The 14,136-nt window shown below is 48.9% G+C and overlaps 1 protein-coding gene across 1 annotated transcript in view; it reads left to right on the forward strand.

Annotated features, from left to right (window-relative positions):
* Kif1c (kinesin family member 1C) overlaps window positions 1–5,369 on the forward strand; it is a 28,962-nt gene extending 23,593 nt beyond the window's left edge. Inside the window, exons 19-22 of the mRNA XM_042680557.1 lie at window positions 613–799; window positions 944–1,016; window positions 1,762–2,376; window positions 4,156–5,369. Of these exons, the coding sequence (XP_042536491.1) occupies window positions 613–799; window positions 944–1,016; window positions 1,762–2,376; window positions 4,156–4,839 (1,559 nt within the window). The 3' untranslated portion in view covers window positions 4,840–5,369. The remainder of the gene's footprint in view (window positions 1–612; window positions 800–943; window positions 1,017–1,761; window positions 2,377–4,155) is intronic.
* The last annotated feature ends 8,767 nt before the right edge of the window (window positions 5,370–14,136 follow it).

The following is a 14,136-nucleotide window of genomic DNA, read 5'->3' on the forward strand; positions in this document are numbered from 1 at the left end:
ACAACAAAGAAATGAAGAAAGGATGTCCTAGGATGTACATATGTCTAGGACATATGTACAGAGGAAGTATCAGGAGTATCAGGACAGGGCACATCAGTAAGGAAACATAAAAGAGCTGTGAAGTGGACATCAAGGAGCTAGGTTTTGCTGGTTTCTTCCCCTAGGGATATAGGAAGAGGATGTCAGCCCCCACTTCCCTTTAATAACAGGGATCAGGGCTGGGAAGTTGGCTCAGTGGTAGAGCGCTTGCCTTGCATGCTCGAGGCCCTGGGTTTGATTCCTCAGCACCACATAAGCAAAAAGAAAAAAGCCGGAAGTGGCGCTGTGGCTCAAGTGGTAGAGCGCTAGCCTTGAGCTGAAGAGCTGAGGGACAGTGCCCAGGCCCAGAGTTCAGGCCCCACGACCAGACCCAAAAAAAAAAAAAAAATAACAGGGATCAGAGCTTCCTGGGGGCAACCAGGAGATATCTACTCTAACTACTCCTATCCTGGGCTTGGGGTGAGTTCCTAGGCTGTCCTGGGACTCGAGGACTAGGTCATATAAGTCTTAGGCTTGGGGGTGTCTTTGCTGTTTTAGGGGAGCCAGTCTATTTTCCCCTCTTTGCATCTCCAGGGAATAGGATCGTAATGGGCAAGAACCATGTTTTCCGCTTCAATCATCCGGAGCAGGCGCGCCTGGAGCGGGAACGAGGGGTTCCCCCACCCCCAGGACCGCCCTCTGAGCCTGTTGACTGGAACTTTGCTCAGAAGGAACTGCTGGAGCAGCAAGGAATTGACATCAAGCTGGAGATGGAGAAGAGGTACAAGACTCTCCACCACCCCTCTTCCCCCGGCCCATGTGTCCCCTCTAGGCCCCAAGTCCCCAGTCTCTTCTTGTGGTTTATACCTTACTACATTAGCTCCAGAGCCTCCCACAGCTTTTCCTTCCCTCTGCCCAATCCCAGGCTACAGGATCTGGAGAATCAGTACCGGAAAGAAAAGGAAGAGGCCGACCTTCTATTAGAGCAGCAGCGGCTGGTGAGGGTACCTGGGGTGTGGCAGGGGAAGAACTCAGGGAGGGACTGGTGGGCAGGTGAGCAGCAAGTCCAACATCAACTCTGCCCAACTCTGCTTTTGGGGCATTGTCTGGGCCTGAATGGGGACTAGGGGTGGGTGTGGGTGGGGGGGGTGTCTACAAGGGAAAGGCTAGGGGAGAAATGAGACCGGGGAGGAAACAGTTACACTGCACAGAAACGGAAATGCCTCAGTTGACCAGGGATCCCCAGATTCACCAGTCCTCTGGTGAATGATCTTTTCCATATTCAAGTACTGCTGTTTACTTAAGATTATTCTTTAAGTGGACTTTAAAGTCTTTAACCTCATTCCCAGCAGTGATATGGTCATTTCCCTACAGAGTGATGATTCTGTTTACTGTAGACTGTTCATTTGAGTGTGGATCCATAAGATTATGTCACCTAGTAATGTGTAGCTGCCTTGGTTTATATCAGTAGAGTCTATGATGCTCACACAAAATCACCCAAAGACATATTTCTCAGAATGTGTTCCTGCGGTGAAGTAAAACATGACTGCACAAAAGAATCTCTGTAATCTATACTGTCTAGACTAGTAGAGGCTAAACAGTCTCAAAGAGGTGCATAGTTCCTAGGAGCTAGGGCAGCACTTGAGCCCAGGCTCGCTGATGGCATGTCCCCTGTCTTTGGGACAGGGAGGGGCTCTGGGATATCCTTAGCCCTCTCCCTGTCATCTCTCTCTCTGGTGTCAGTATGCAGACTCTGACAGTGGGGATGACTCTGACAAGCGATCCTGTGAAGAGAGCTGGCGACTGATCTCCTCCTTGCGTGAGCAGCTGCCCCCTACCACTGTCCAGACCATTGTCAAGCGCTGTGGCCTGCCCAGCAGTGGCAAGCGCAGGGCTCCCCGCAGGGTTTACCAGATCCCCCAGCGTAGGCGGCTACAAGGCAAAGACCCCCGCTGGGCCACCATGGCTGACTTGAAGATGCAAGCTGTCAAGGAGATATGCTATGAGGTGGCCCTGGCTGATTTCCGCCATGGTCGTGCTGAAATCGAGGCCCTGGCTGCCCTCAAGATGCGGGAGCTGTGTCGCACCTATGGCAAGCCCGAAGGGCCTGGAGATGCCTGGAAGGCCGTGGCCCGGGATGTTTGGGACACAGTGGGAGAGGAGGAAGGAGGCGGAGGTGGCAGTGGTGGAGGAGAGGAAGGAGCCCGGGGTGCAGAGGTCGAGGACCTCCGGGCTCACATTGACAAGCTGACAGGGATTCTGCAGGAGGTGAAGCTGCAGAACAGCACCAAGGACCGTGAGCTGCAGGCCCTGCGGGACCGCATGCTCCGCATGGAGAGAGTCATCCCCTTGGCCCAGGTAGGAAACCCTGGGCCCACCTTCTCCCTCTCCTCTCCTCTTCTTTCCTCTCCTCTCCTCTTCTCTCCCCTCCTTCAGCTCTTCCTTTAGGACTTTGCACCTCCCACCTCAAATCTCAGTCCCACCTCTAAAAAAAAGTTTATGGAAGTTTAGCCTAGTTTTCTTAGTAGACTTTGTGAATCACACGGAGGATACTGGGCTTCACTCTCAGCCTACTGAACTTGCATCTTTGGAGTTCTGTCTGAGCTCCCCAGATGTTTCTGAAGTATAGAAGTTGAGAACTGCTAGTGCAGAGTACATAGTGGTTAAGTCCCAGCTGTGTGACTCCTCATGGTCCTCTTCCCCTCTGTTGACCATTCCTCTGTGGTGGTCGCAGTGCAACATGCTTTTTGTGTGTCATCGCCTCGCTTAACCTTCACAGTAACCCATGGGTGGTAGTGTTCCCACCTATCCTTGCAAATAACAAATAACATTTAAGTGCCTACTGTGTGCCAAATATTCTTTTTTTTTTTTTTTTTGGTCCGGTCGTGGGGCCTGAACTCTGGGCCTGGGCCTGGGCGCTGTCCCTCAGCTCTTCAGCTCAAGGCTAGTGCTCTACCACTTGAGCCACAGCGCCACTTCTGGCTTTTTTCCTTTTTGCTTATGTGGTTCTGAGGAATCAAACCCAGGGCCCAGGCATGCAAGGCAAGCGCTCTACCACTGAGCCACCTTCCCAGCCCCATGTATGCCAAATATTCTGCCAGCCACTGAGGTTACTTAAATGACAGGTGGTAAAATTCTGCTCTATTCAAGCTGACCTTCTAAGAGAGAACCTCTGGCTTCCTATTGTCCTTTGTACTTTCTGGGCATGCTCCAGCCTAGCAGCCTTTGTGCCTGATGGTCCTTCAGCCTGAGTGGCTTTCCTTAGCCACACAGCTTACTCCTCACATACTCCAGGCTTTCACTGAAACAAGAATTTCTCAGTGAATAAATCTCTCTCTCTCTCTCTCTCTCTCTCTCTCTTCCTCTCTCTTATGGTTGTGGGCCTGAACTCTGGGCCTGGGCGCTGTCCCTCAGCTCTTCAGTTCAAGGCTAGTGCTCTACCACTTGAGTCTCAGCCTTCTGAGTAGCTAGGATTACAGGCGTGAGCCACTGATGCCTGGCATTCAGTGAATTCTTTCTTGTGCGTTCACTGTAGCCATCCCTGTGTTGACTTCCTTTCCCACTCTGTTCTTCCCCATCTATGATAGAACTTAGTAAGTTCCCAGAACAACTCTCAGTACTAGGTAATGGTATCACTGGCATCATTGTGCAAATGTGACAAGCCCAAGATCTGACCACACAGCTAGGGAGTAGCAGAGCCAGAACTGAGCTCAGATCCCCTGGCTCTCAGGCCTGAGCTCCTAAACCACTGCCCTTCTAGCTCTCCAAGCTCTTCTCTGGCCTGCTTGACACCTGCTCTTACATGTCCTTCTGAAAAATGTTCTTGAGTCCTTATGTCCTCAAGATTGCAGCTCTCGGGGCTGGGAAGGTGGCTCAGTGGTAGAGCGCTTGCCTTGTGTGCCTGAGGCCCTAGGTTCGATTCCTCAGCACCACATAAGCAAAAAGAAAAAAAAGCCGGAAGTGGTGCTGTGGCTCAAGTGGTAGAGCGCTAGCCTTGAGCTGAGGGACAGCGCCCAGACCCAGAGTTCAGGCCCCACAACAAGACCTCCCCCCCTCCCCCCCCCCCAAAAAAAAAAAAAAAGATTGCAGCTCTCCTTAGGGTGTTTCTCCTTATCTCTCACCCTCTCTGCATCCCAGGATCATGAAGATGACAGTGAAGAAGCTGGTGAGATCACCTGGGCTCCAGCTGAAGGGTCAGAGGCCGTAGAAGAGGCAATGCCCAGTGACCGATCGTCCTCTGCCCAGCCCCCCACACCCCCTGTGTCCAGTTGGGAGCGGGTATCGAGGCTGATGGAGGAGGACCCTGCCTTCCGCCGTGGCCGTCTTCGCTGGCTCAAGCAGGAGCAGCTGCGGCTGCAGGGACTGCAGGGCTCTGGGGGGCGGGGAGGGGGGCTGCGCAGGCCCCCAGCTCGCTTTGTGCCCCCTCATGACTGTAAGCTCCGCTTCCCCTTCAAGAGCAACCCTCAGCACCGGGAGTCTTGGCCAGGAATGGGGAGCGGAGAGGCCCCAGCTCCACCCCAACCCCCTGAAGAGGTCACTCCCCCTCCCGCTGCCCCTGCTCGAAGGCCTCCAAGTCCCCGCAGGTCCCACCGTCCTCGCAGGAACTCCCTGGATGGAGGGGCCCGATCTCGGGGAGGGGGTTCCACACAGCCCGAGCCCCACCACTTCCAACCTAAGAAGCACAACTATTATCCCCAGCAGCCCCAACCTTACCCGGCCCAGAGGCCCCCAGGGCCCCGCTACCCTCCATACACTACTCCCCCACGGATGAGACGGCAGCGCTCAGCTCCTGATCTCAAGGAGAGTGGGACAGCTGTGTGAATCCTACATCTTGGACAGAGAGGCCCTGGCGAGGCCTTTGCTGGGAGAGGGAAAGATGCTTCCCAGAAGCCCTAGGTCAGAGAGGCCAGAGGAGGGAGAGAGAGAGAGAAGGTCCGAGCAGGTGATGGAAGATAGGGTGACTGAGCTGGAGGCTGAGGGAAGGAATAGGGCACGGAGTTGCCAGGAGCAAACCAAAGTGAAGGAAGAGTAATAGGAAGCTGCCTTGGGGCCCCCCTTTGCAAGGGGGAGTCCCACAAACGCTGCTATGGGTGGGTGGGGCTAGAGGCTGCATAGCCAGTGTTTGACTTTATTTTTGAGTGGGTGCAAAGGGGAGAGAACTGAGAGGAGAGTTCTCCCCAGCCTGTCTGTCTGTCTATCTGTGGTGGGTTTCTGTTTCCAGGGAGGTGTGGTAGGATCTTAAGTCATTCCCCTCCCCTTCCAGGCCTCCTGCTGTATTTAGGGGGACCTGTGTGGTTTGGCTGGAGTCCCATAAGGATGTGGGACCCCTTAATAAAAGTTAGCAAGCAGGGTCTTGTGGCTTGTTGTTTGGTTTGGGGCTTTAATAGAGGTGCTCACCGCTCGGATAAAATGGTTCTGTTGTGTTTCCTTGAATGCAATTTCCTGTGTCTTCATTTTTGTTTACCCAATGTCTCTGTGTCCTCAGTACCACTTCCAATGTCTTGGACAAAGTAGAGAGAAATGCCAGGTGAGGTGAGGGACCAGCAGCCTATAGGTGACCCGCTGCCCTGTTGCTAACAGATAAAGGCTTCGGGTTGCAAAATAGTTGTGCTTCATCGAATCCCCTGGTTTGTTGCAGCATTTACTCAGTAGACCTGTTTCTCTGGGCAGTGAATGTGTTGGTCATGCTTACTGCGTCTACCTGTTTATTTTCATTCTGGTCATGTTATCTACCCTTAGGCAGCTGCATTCAGAGTTGCAAATAGCATTTTGTTTTAACTATTTTCATGCTGGTTATAGTGATTCACACCTGTAATCCAGCACTCTGGGAGACCAAGGCAGGAGGATTGTGAGGTTAAGGCCACCCTGGGTCAGACCAGAATGAAAAGACACTTGTGCCGGGCGCCGGTGGCCTACGCCTGTAATCCTAGCTACTCGGGAGGCTGAGATCTGAGGATTGTGGTTCAAAGCCAGCCCTGGCAGGAAAGTCCGTGAGACTCTTATCTCCAATAAACCACTGAAAACTGGAAGTGGCCCTGTGGCTCAAGCAGTAGAGCGCTTGCCTTGAGCTGAAGAGCTCAGGGACAGCACCCAGGCCCAGAGTTCAAACCCCACGACCGACAAAAAATAAAGACACGTGTTAAAACATTACTTTAAAAATAGTTTCAAGGCACTGCCTGTTTTTCATGTTCTAGTTACGAGCAGGAAGCTGGTGGCAATGTTATAGGATGCTTTTGCAGGCTGGATTCCATCAAGCTCCCCTGAGTTTGCCAAGACCTGGAATTTTTGTGTTTTCATCTTGTTCTCAGGAAAGCACTTTGCCTCACTCAATATTTTCGGCTACCCCTCTGCAGCTTGCTGGGCTCACTGAGTCTAGAAGTTGCAAGCAACCATTCCACAGGTCCAACTGCAGGCAAATCAGGGCTGTGGGGAGGGGAGGGTTCGGCTTGTGGTTGGTTTCCAAAACCAAATGTTGGCTACCTTTATTTTGACACCTTTGACTACTAGGCCTTTGGGGACAAATTGACCACAACCCAAGATCTGGAATGTAATGGGTAGTTTGTCAGCAGTGTTTACTTGAGCAGTTTGTAATCTCGTGGGTGGGGATCCGAATGTGAGGGAGAAAATGACAGAACACAAAGTCCCCGGCAGGTCAGCGCAGGCTCTGTGGTGCGGAGCTGGGAATCAGCGTAGCTACTTCAAGTACAGTTGGTTTCTTCTCCCCTAAGAACTTGGCCGAGTGTAAATAGGCATTAGATTCCCTTTTTAAAAACCCACTTCTTCAGCCTTCCACGTCAATCTTTAAGAATGTGGACAAACCTTGTTTAGATTTTATTCAGAGGAGCGCCCATTAATCTCATGGGCTCCATGTGCCAGTGTTCTGTGTGCATTTGCTCTTTAAATAACCCTGCAAAGGAGGTCTTCTGTTTCCATTTTTTCAGATTGATTGAGATTTGGTTATGAGTTACCCAAGTGCCTAGGATTTTTTTTCTTTATATATATATATAGATAGATATATGTATATATATATATATTGTAAAGATACTGTACAGAGGGGTTACAGTTACACGAGCAAGATAATGAGTCCATTTCCTGTAGAGCATAGTTACACCTTTATTTTTCCCCTACTATCCCTTTCCTCCCTACCTCCCCAGCTCCTCCCTCCCTTCTCCCCCCCTCACCCCCCTTACCCCCCGCCCCCCGCGAAGTTGTAAAGTTCGTTTTCAACATACTGTCTTGTTCATGCCTAGGTTTTTTTGTTTTTAAATTTTTTTTATTGCTATTATAAAGGTGATGTGCAGAGGGTTATAGTTACATAAGTCAGGTAAAGAGTGCATTTCTTTTTGGACAGTTTCACCCCTTCCCTTGCTCTCACCCAGTTTTTCCCTTCCGTCCCCACTCACAAGTTGTATAGTTCATTTTCAGCACTGTGTCTAGAGAGTACCACTGCTGCTTTTGTTCACTCTGTCCCTCCACTTTGTTTTGTTTGTTTATAAGACAGGTCTTGGCTCTGTAGCCCAACTTGCAGTCATCCAACCTCATTCTCCCAAGTACTGAGATTCTTGGTGTGCTCTACCATGCCTGACTACAAAGTACATAGTTCTTAAAGAGAAAAGTTAGAGGTTTGAACCCAAACTAACCTGACGAAAGCCCAGACCTCCCTCCAGGAGGTCAGATCACACCTTTCCTTCTAGAAACCTGTGATTGCCTTCTTCTATTAGGTCTTTTCAAGCATGTCATAGGCCTGCCTGTTAGCTTCTGGTCTCTCCCGCACTGTCCTGTGAGGAAGCGAGGGCCTCTGTTTTGTGAGCCTCCTTGAATCATGAGAAGTCACCAGGACAAGCTGCCTGTTTTCTGGCTCCGTTTGGCATTTTTACAATCTCACTCTGGTTTCCTTGGAAATCCCATTGGCTTGTCTTCATTTCTCTTTGGAGTCTTCTTTCCTTTGCTTTTTCATTTAGACTTTTTGTTCTTTTACCTGAGATTTTTGTATCTTGAAATACTTTTAAACTTTTTTTAAAAAGTAGTTTTTCTGTATAAATAGTTTCCAATTTGCTTTGGCCTGAAAAACTGTTCTTTTCCCTTTTTATTTTTGTTTTTTTGGTCATGGGCTTGAACTCAACATGGGAGCTGTCCCTGAGCTTTTTTACTTAAGCCTAGCGCTCTGCCTTTTAGCCATAGCACCATTGTGGTTTTCTGGTGGTTAGTTGGAGATAAGAGTCTCATGGACTTTCCTACCCAGGTTGGCTTTGAACAGCAATCCTCAGATCTCAGCCTCCTGACTAGCTAGGATTATAGGTGTGAGCCACTGGTGCCTGGCTAAAAAGCTTGTTGAGATAGAGACTTTTGGAATAGCCCAAGTTGTCCTTAAATGTGCAGTTCTCTTGCCTTAACCTCTTGGCACAGCTACCTGATGCCATGATTGTCATGTGACTTCAGTTGTGCCATGGGTAGGTCTTTCCCCTCAGGTTCTTCCCCTTTCCCCTCTGCCCTCCCCTCCCCTTTCTCCCCTTTTCTCTACTTTTCTCCTCCCCCTCCTCTTTCCCCTCTCCCTTCTCCCCTCTCCCCAGACTTCTTTCCCCTCCTCCCTTCTCTTTCCCCTCCTCCCTACTCTTTCCCTATCTTCTCTCTTTTCTTTTGATGCCACTACTGGGACTTGAACTCTTAGGCCTCCTGCTCATACATAGTGTTTGTTGTTCTAAGCTGGTACTATGACACTTGATCCATACCTCTACTTCTGGCTTCTTGGGGGTTAGTTGAAGATTTAAGAATCTTGAAATTTGTCTGTGTAAGCTGGTTTTGAACCGTGATCCTCAGATCTCAGCCTCCTGAGTAGCTAGGATTACAGGCCTGAGCCACTGTCACATGGCTATGGTCAGTTATCATCCCCAGTGATCTACAGTTTCCCACAGCCACTTCTGTGAACCTTCCTCTTCCTTTTCAAATGGAGTCTTTGGAACTCTGGGTGTCACTAGGGTCTTTTTGTATGTACAAAACTGGAGTTTGTCTGGGTGCTGGTGGCTCACGCCTGTAATCCTAGCAAGTGAGGAGGCTGAGATCTGATGATGATGGTTCAAAGCCAGCCCAGGCATGAAAAGTCCGTGAGACTCATCTCCAATAAACCACTAGAAAACCAGACGTGGTGCTGTGGCTCAAGCGGTAGAGCACTCTCCTTGAGCTGAAGAGCTGAGGGACAGCGTCCAAGCCCAGAGTTCAAGCCCCACGACCGACCAAAAAAAAAAAAAGTGATAGAGTACTAATCTTGAGCAAGAGAGCTCAAGGGCAGTGCTCAGGCCCTAAGTTCAAGCCCCATGACCACCAACAACAACAAAAAAATGTGTTTGAACTCAGCACCTTGTGTTTGCTGTGTAGGTGCTGTCCTACTTGAGCCATAATTCTTAGATTATTTTTTTGGGGGGTCCGGTCGTGGGGCCTGAACTGTGGGCCTGGGCACTGTCCCTCAGCTCTTCAGCTCAAGGCTAGCACTCTAACCAGTTGAGCCACAGCGCTACTTCTGGCTTTTTTCTTTTTCTGCTTATGTGGTGCTGAGGAATCGAACCCAGGGCCTCATGCATACAAGGCAAGTGCTCTAGCACTGAGCCACCTTCCCAGCCCTTCTTAGATTTTATTTTCAAATAGAGTCTCACATTTTTATTCAGGTCTGACCTTAGAGCTTGATTATCCTAACATGTTGCAGGAACTTAGGCAGTGGTGGCTCATGCCTGTAATCCTAGTTACTTTGGAGGCTGAGATTTGAGGATCCTAGTTTGAAGCCTGCCAGGGCCAGAAAGTCCATGAAACTGTTATCTCCAATTAACCACCAAAAATCTTGAACTCAAGGTACCCAGGCCCTATATCAAGCATTTTTTTTCTTGATCTCCCCCTGGTAGATGAGATTACGGGCATGAATTAGGTCCTCTTCCTGTGCCAGTAGAATTGTAGAAAATCCTGTGACAAGGCAGGATGGGTTTTATTTTGTTTGTTTTTGTTTGTCAGTTGTGGGTCTTGAACTCTAGGCCTGGGAGCTGTTCCTAAGCTCTTCAGCTCAAGATGAAAACTCTACACTTGAGCCACAGTGCCACTTCCTTTTTTCTATTGGTTAATTGGCGATAAGAGCCTCAAAGCCAAGCTGGCTTTGAACTGAAATCCTCAAATCTCAGCCTCCTGAGTAGCTAGGATGACAGGTGTGAGCCACTGGCTCCCAGCTGGCAGGATGGTTTTAAGTGTGCTACTTAACCCACTTTGGCATGTAGGCTTTCCCTTTCCCTGTGTGATGGTACTCTATACTGCCTCTTTAACATCTGTTTCCCTGGCTGTGGGCGGCGGGTGCTCACTCACCTTTCTGGGTAAAGGCAGTACCATACTCTCACCACTGCTACTCACTTCTGTCTGTTGAGAGTCCACAGAAGACCATGGCATCTGGATGTCACAGAAGACCATGGCATCTGGACGGGATGCTTCATCAAGATCTGGTCACCAGATGCGAGCTGTATGAACTGCTGTCCTCATTCCTAAACAATTCCACCATAGGAGCTGAAGTTAACCTCCAGGGCCCCTCACAGCTTCAACAAAGAGTTCCACCTCCACTCTAGTTCCTTTTCCTGCTCTCCCTCACCTCTTAATCCCTACAGAAAGACTGCATTTTCAGATACCTGGGGATGTCTTGTTCTGAGCTCATGTGGCTCCTAGGCTGAAGCTGGGATCTTTCTTGCTATCCCAGGCAGGGGAACTGGCCTGAAAACACATGGCAAGCTTTATAGTTATGGATGACCCTGGCCAGTGGCTGTGACTCTCCTCTTCTACAGTGAACTCATTAAAGCTTTCATTTGATTATTTCCCTTGGTACTGGGAATTGAATTCAGAGCCTTGTGTTTGTTAGGCAAATACTTAACCATTTGAGCTATGCCCTCAGTCCTCATGGAAAGCTTCTTTACAAATGGCTGTGGGGGTGGTTCTAGGTTCTTGCAGAGCCATCCCAGCTGAAGAAGCGGCTCCCTTTCAAGTTCTAGGCCAATCAGCAGTTGAGGCTGCTGTCAGAACCAGTGGAGGGAGTTGGGGATTTAGTTCAGTGGAAGAGCACTTGCCTGGTAAGCGCAAGGCCCTGAGTTTTGTCCTCAGCTGGTGGGGGAGGGGGGAAACTGTTTAGCACATGGGCCTGGCTCCAGCTTCCTCTAGATCTTGCATTCTGGGTAAATCACCTCCTCTGGGCCTGTTTCCTCCTCTGTCAAGTATGTGAAGTAAATCCATGGAGCTGTTGGGAAGACTCAGGAATGGAGAACCTTTTTCTGACGAGGGTCATTTGGGTATTCATAACATTGTTTGTGGGCTACACAAAATGATCAATACAGGCACGTAGTGGCTGAAACATGAGAAAAGTGTCCCATCATGTACCAAATGATTTCACTGGTTTCATTAGTAGAAGCTAACAGATGGGTGTCTTTCCCTTTCCTGGTCTCAGAACTGTAAGAACAGCCTTGGGAAAGAGGAAAGGTGTCCTAAGATTAGGTCAAGCTGGGCACTGGTGGCTTATGCCTATAGATCCTAGTTCCTCCGTTGGCTTAGATCTGAGGTTCATGGTTTGAAGCCAGAGACCTAGACAGAAACTCAGTGAGACTCTTATCTCCAATTATCCATTTAAAAAACCCTCAAAAAACAAATCCAGAAGTGAATGTGTGGCTCAAATGCTAGAACCTCAGTATTGAGTGAAAAAACTAAGGGACTGTTATCCAGGCCCTGAGTTCCAGCCGTAGTGCCAGTGCCAGTGCGCGCGCACACACACACACACACACACACACACACACACACACACACACACACACACACACACACACACAATGAGGTCAAATCCTAAAGGATAGTTTTTCTCCAGCTCAAAGACTTCTCTCAATGACTAGCATCTCCTTCCCATCCCCCACTTTGCCCCAAGCGTGTTGTCCCACTGTTGTCCGCCAGGGGGAGAAAGGCGCAGGTTTCCCGGGAAACCTCTAAGGCTTGCGTGTTCACAGAGCCTTGCAAGCGCGCCCGTGCGCGCCCCCGCCGCTGAGTGCATCCCGCGCACCGTGTCTCTGGGCGGTGCAAGAGTGCCCGCGCAGAATCCCAGACCTGCGAGAAGTGAGGCTGGGCGCGTTTTCTGCAGGGTTAGACCTAGGAAAGGATGAGGTTAGAGGAACGGAGGAGAGAGAGAAGGATAGGATTTCTGTGGGGAGTTCTTACTCCAGGACTAGCTTTCTTCTTCATTTTGCAAAAAGAAAGACCTGACTCCCTACGGTTGCATTTCTCCTCCCCCCCAGATACTCTTGCAATCCCAGAGAAGAGGAAAGGGGAAATTTATACCTTAGGACTTTGTCAAAGGAGTGACTGATGCTTAGAGAAACCTTTTTCCTTCCTAGAGGAGATTTTGGATTGGAGCTTGTTTTGTTTGAAATTTGACAAATACAGAAAAGTAGAAGGAAATAAAAAATGGATGTTTACCCCTCCCCCAAGTATCAATTACTATCTCCTGAAAATAGATCCTAAAATGTTTGTTCAACAAATGTCTATTGAATAACCGCTTATATCAAGCCCTTGGCACTGTTATGAGTGGACAAGGGATGATCAGGAAACAGGATTTTTGGAAGTCTGTTCAAACGTGGGTGTTTTAACAATCTTACATCAAATAGCCAGTATTTTTTTTTTTTTTTTTTTTTTGGTCCGGTCGTGGGGCCTGAACTCTGGGCCTGGGCACTGTCCCTCAGCTCTTCAGCTCAAGGCTAGTGCTCTACCACTTGAGCTACAGCGCCACTTCCGGCTTTTTTCTTATGTGGTGTTGAGGAATCGAACCCAGGGCCTCAGGGCCTCAGGCATGCAAGGCAAGCTCTACCACTGAGCCACCTTCCCAGCCCAAATAGCCAGTATTAAGAGGCACTGCAACATATATTCCAATCCAGTTGTACATCAGGAATATATGTGTGTGTACAAATTACTAGATTTTGTGATTTTACTTTTTTTTTGGTAAGGTTTTCAATGGATTCTGAAATCCACAATAACGTCTGTTCATTGTTCACAAGGTTGGAAACACTATCAGAATTTTTATATTCAGAGGAAAACTGAGCCTAGCAAATCTAAGTGGCTAAGGCCAGAACCCTGCTTTCGGATTTCCAGCTGGTTGCTCTTTTTACCAGATTCCAATAGCTAAATATGGCTGAGGCCTTAACTGATGTTTCATTCTTGTTCTCTGCCCATTGTCCATCTGGAGAGCTCTCTGACCCACACTTGCTTTTGACTGGTAGGTGAGCTAAGAGTGGGTTTTTATATTTATCAATGGTTGGAGAAAATATCAGAAGATACATGGAAAATTATATGGAAACCGAGAATTATCACAGTATTATATGGAAACCAAAAACCATCACACTATTACTATATAGTATAAACTTACCCTATGTAAATATTGTTTCATTGAACCACAGCCATGTCCCTTACTGTATGTGGTTGCTTTTTGTTGTTGTTGTTTCTTTTACCACCACAATTTTTTTTCTTTATTGGCCGTACTGGGGTTTGAACTCAGGCCTCACACTTCCTAGGCCATGCCTATAGCCTACTGTACTCATTTTTGTGGTAGCATTCTTTGTTTTTGATTTTTTTTTTTTTGTCGGTCGTGGGGCTTTTACTCTGGCCTTGGACGCTGTTGTTCAGCTCTTCAGCTCAAGGCAAGTGTTCTACCACTTGAGCCACAGCGCCACTTCCAGTTTTCTGCTGGTTTATTGGAGATGAGAGTCACACAGACTTTCCTGCCAGGGCTGGCTTTGAACCACAATCCTCAGATCTCAGCCTCTTGAGTAGCTAGGATTACAGGTGTGAGCCGCCGGCACTGGGCTGTGGTGGCATTTTTGTTAAAAGACAGTACTGAAGCTGTGCATTGGTGGCTCATGCCTGTAATCCTAGCTATTTAAGAGGCTGAGATCTGAGGATTGTGGTTGGAAGCCAGCCCAGGCAGAAAAGTCCAAGAGATTCTATCTCCAGTTAACCAGCAAAAAAGCTGGACCTGGGGCTGGGAAGGTAGCTCAGTGGTAGAGTGGTTGCCTTGCATGCATGAGGCCCTGGGTTCAATTCCTAAACATCACATAAGCAGAAAAGGCCAGA

Source organism: Dipodomys spectabilis, unplaced genomic scaffold (genome assembly GCF_019054845.1).
Source record: "Dipodomys spectabilis isolate Male_0828 unplaced genomic scaffold, ASM1905484v1 ptg000062l, whole genome shotgun sequence".
Lineage (NCBI taxonomy): Eukaryota > Metazoa > Chordata > Mammalia > Rodentia > Heteromyidae > Dipodomys > Dipodomys spectabilis.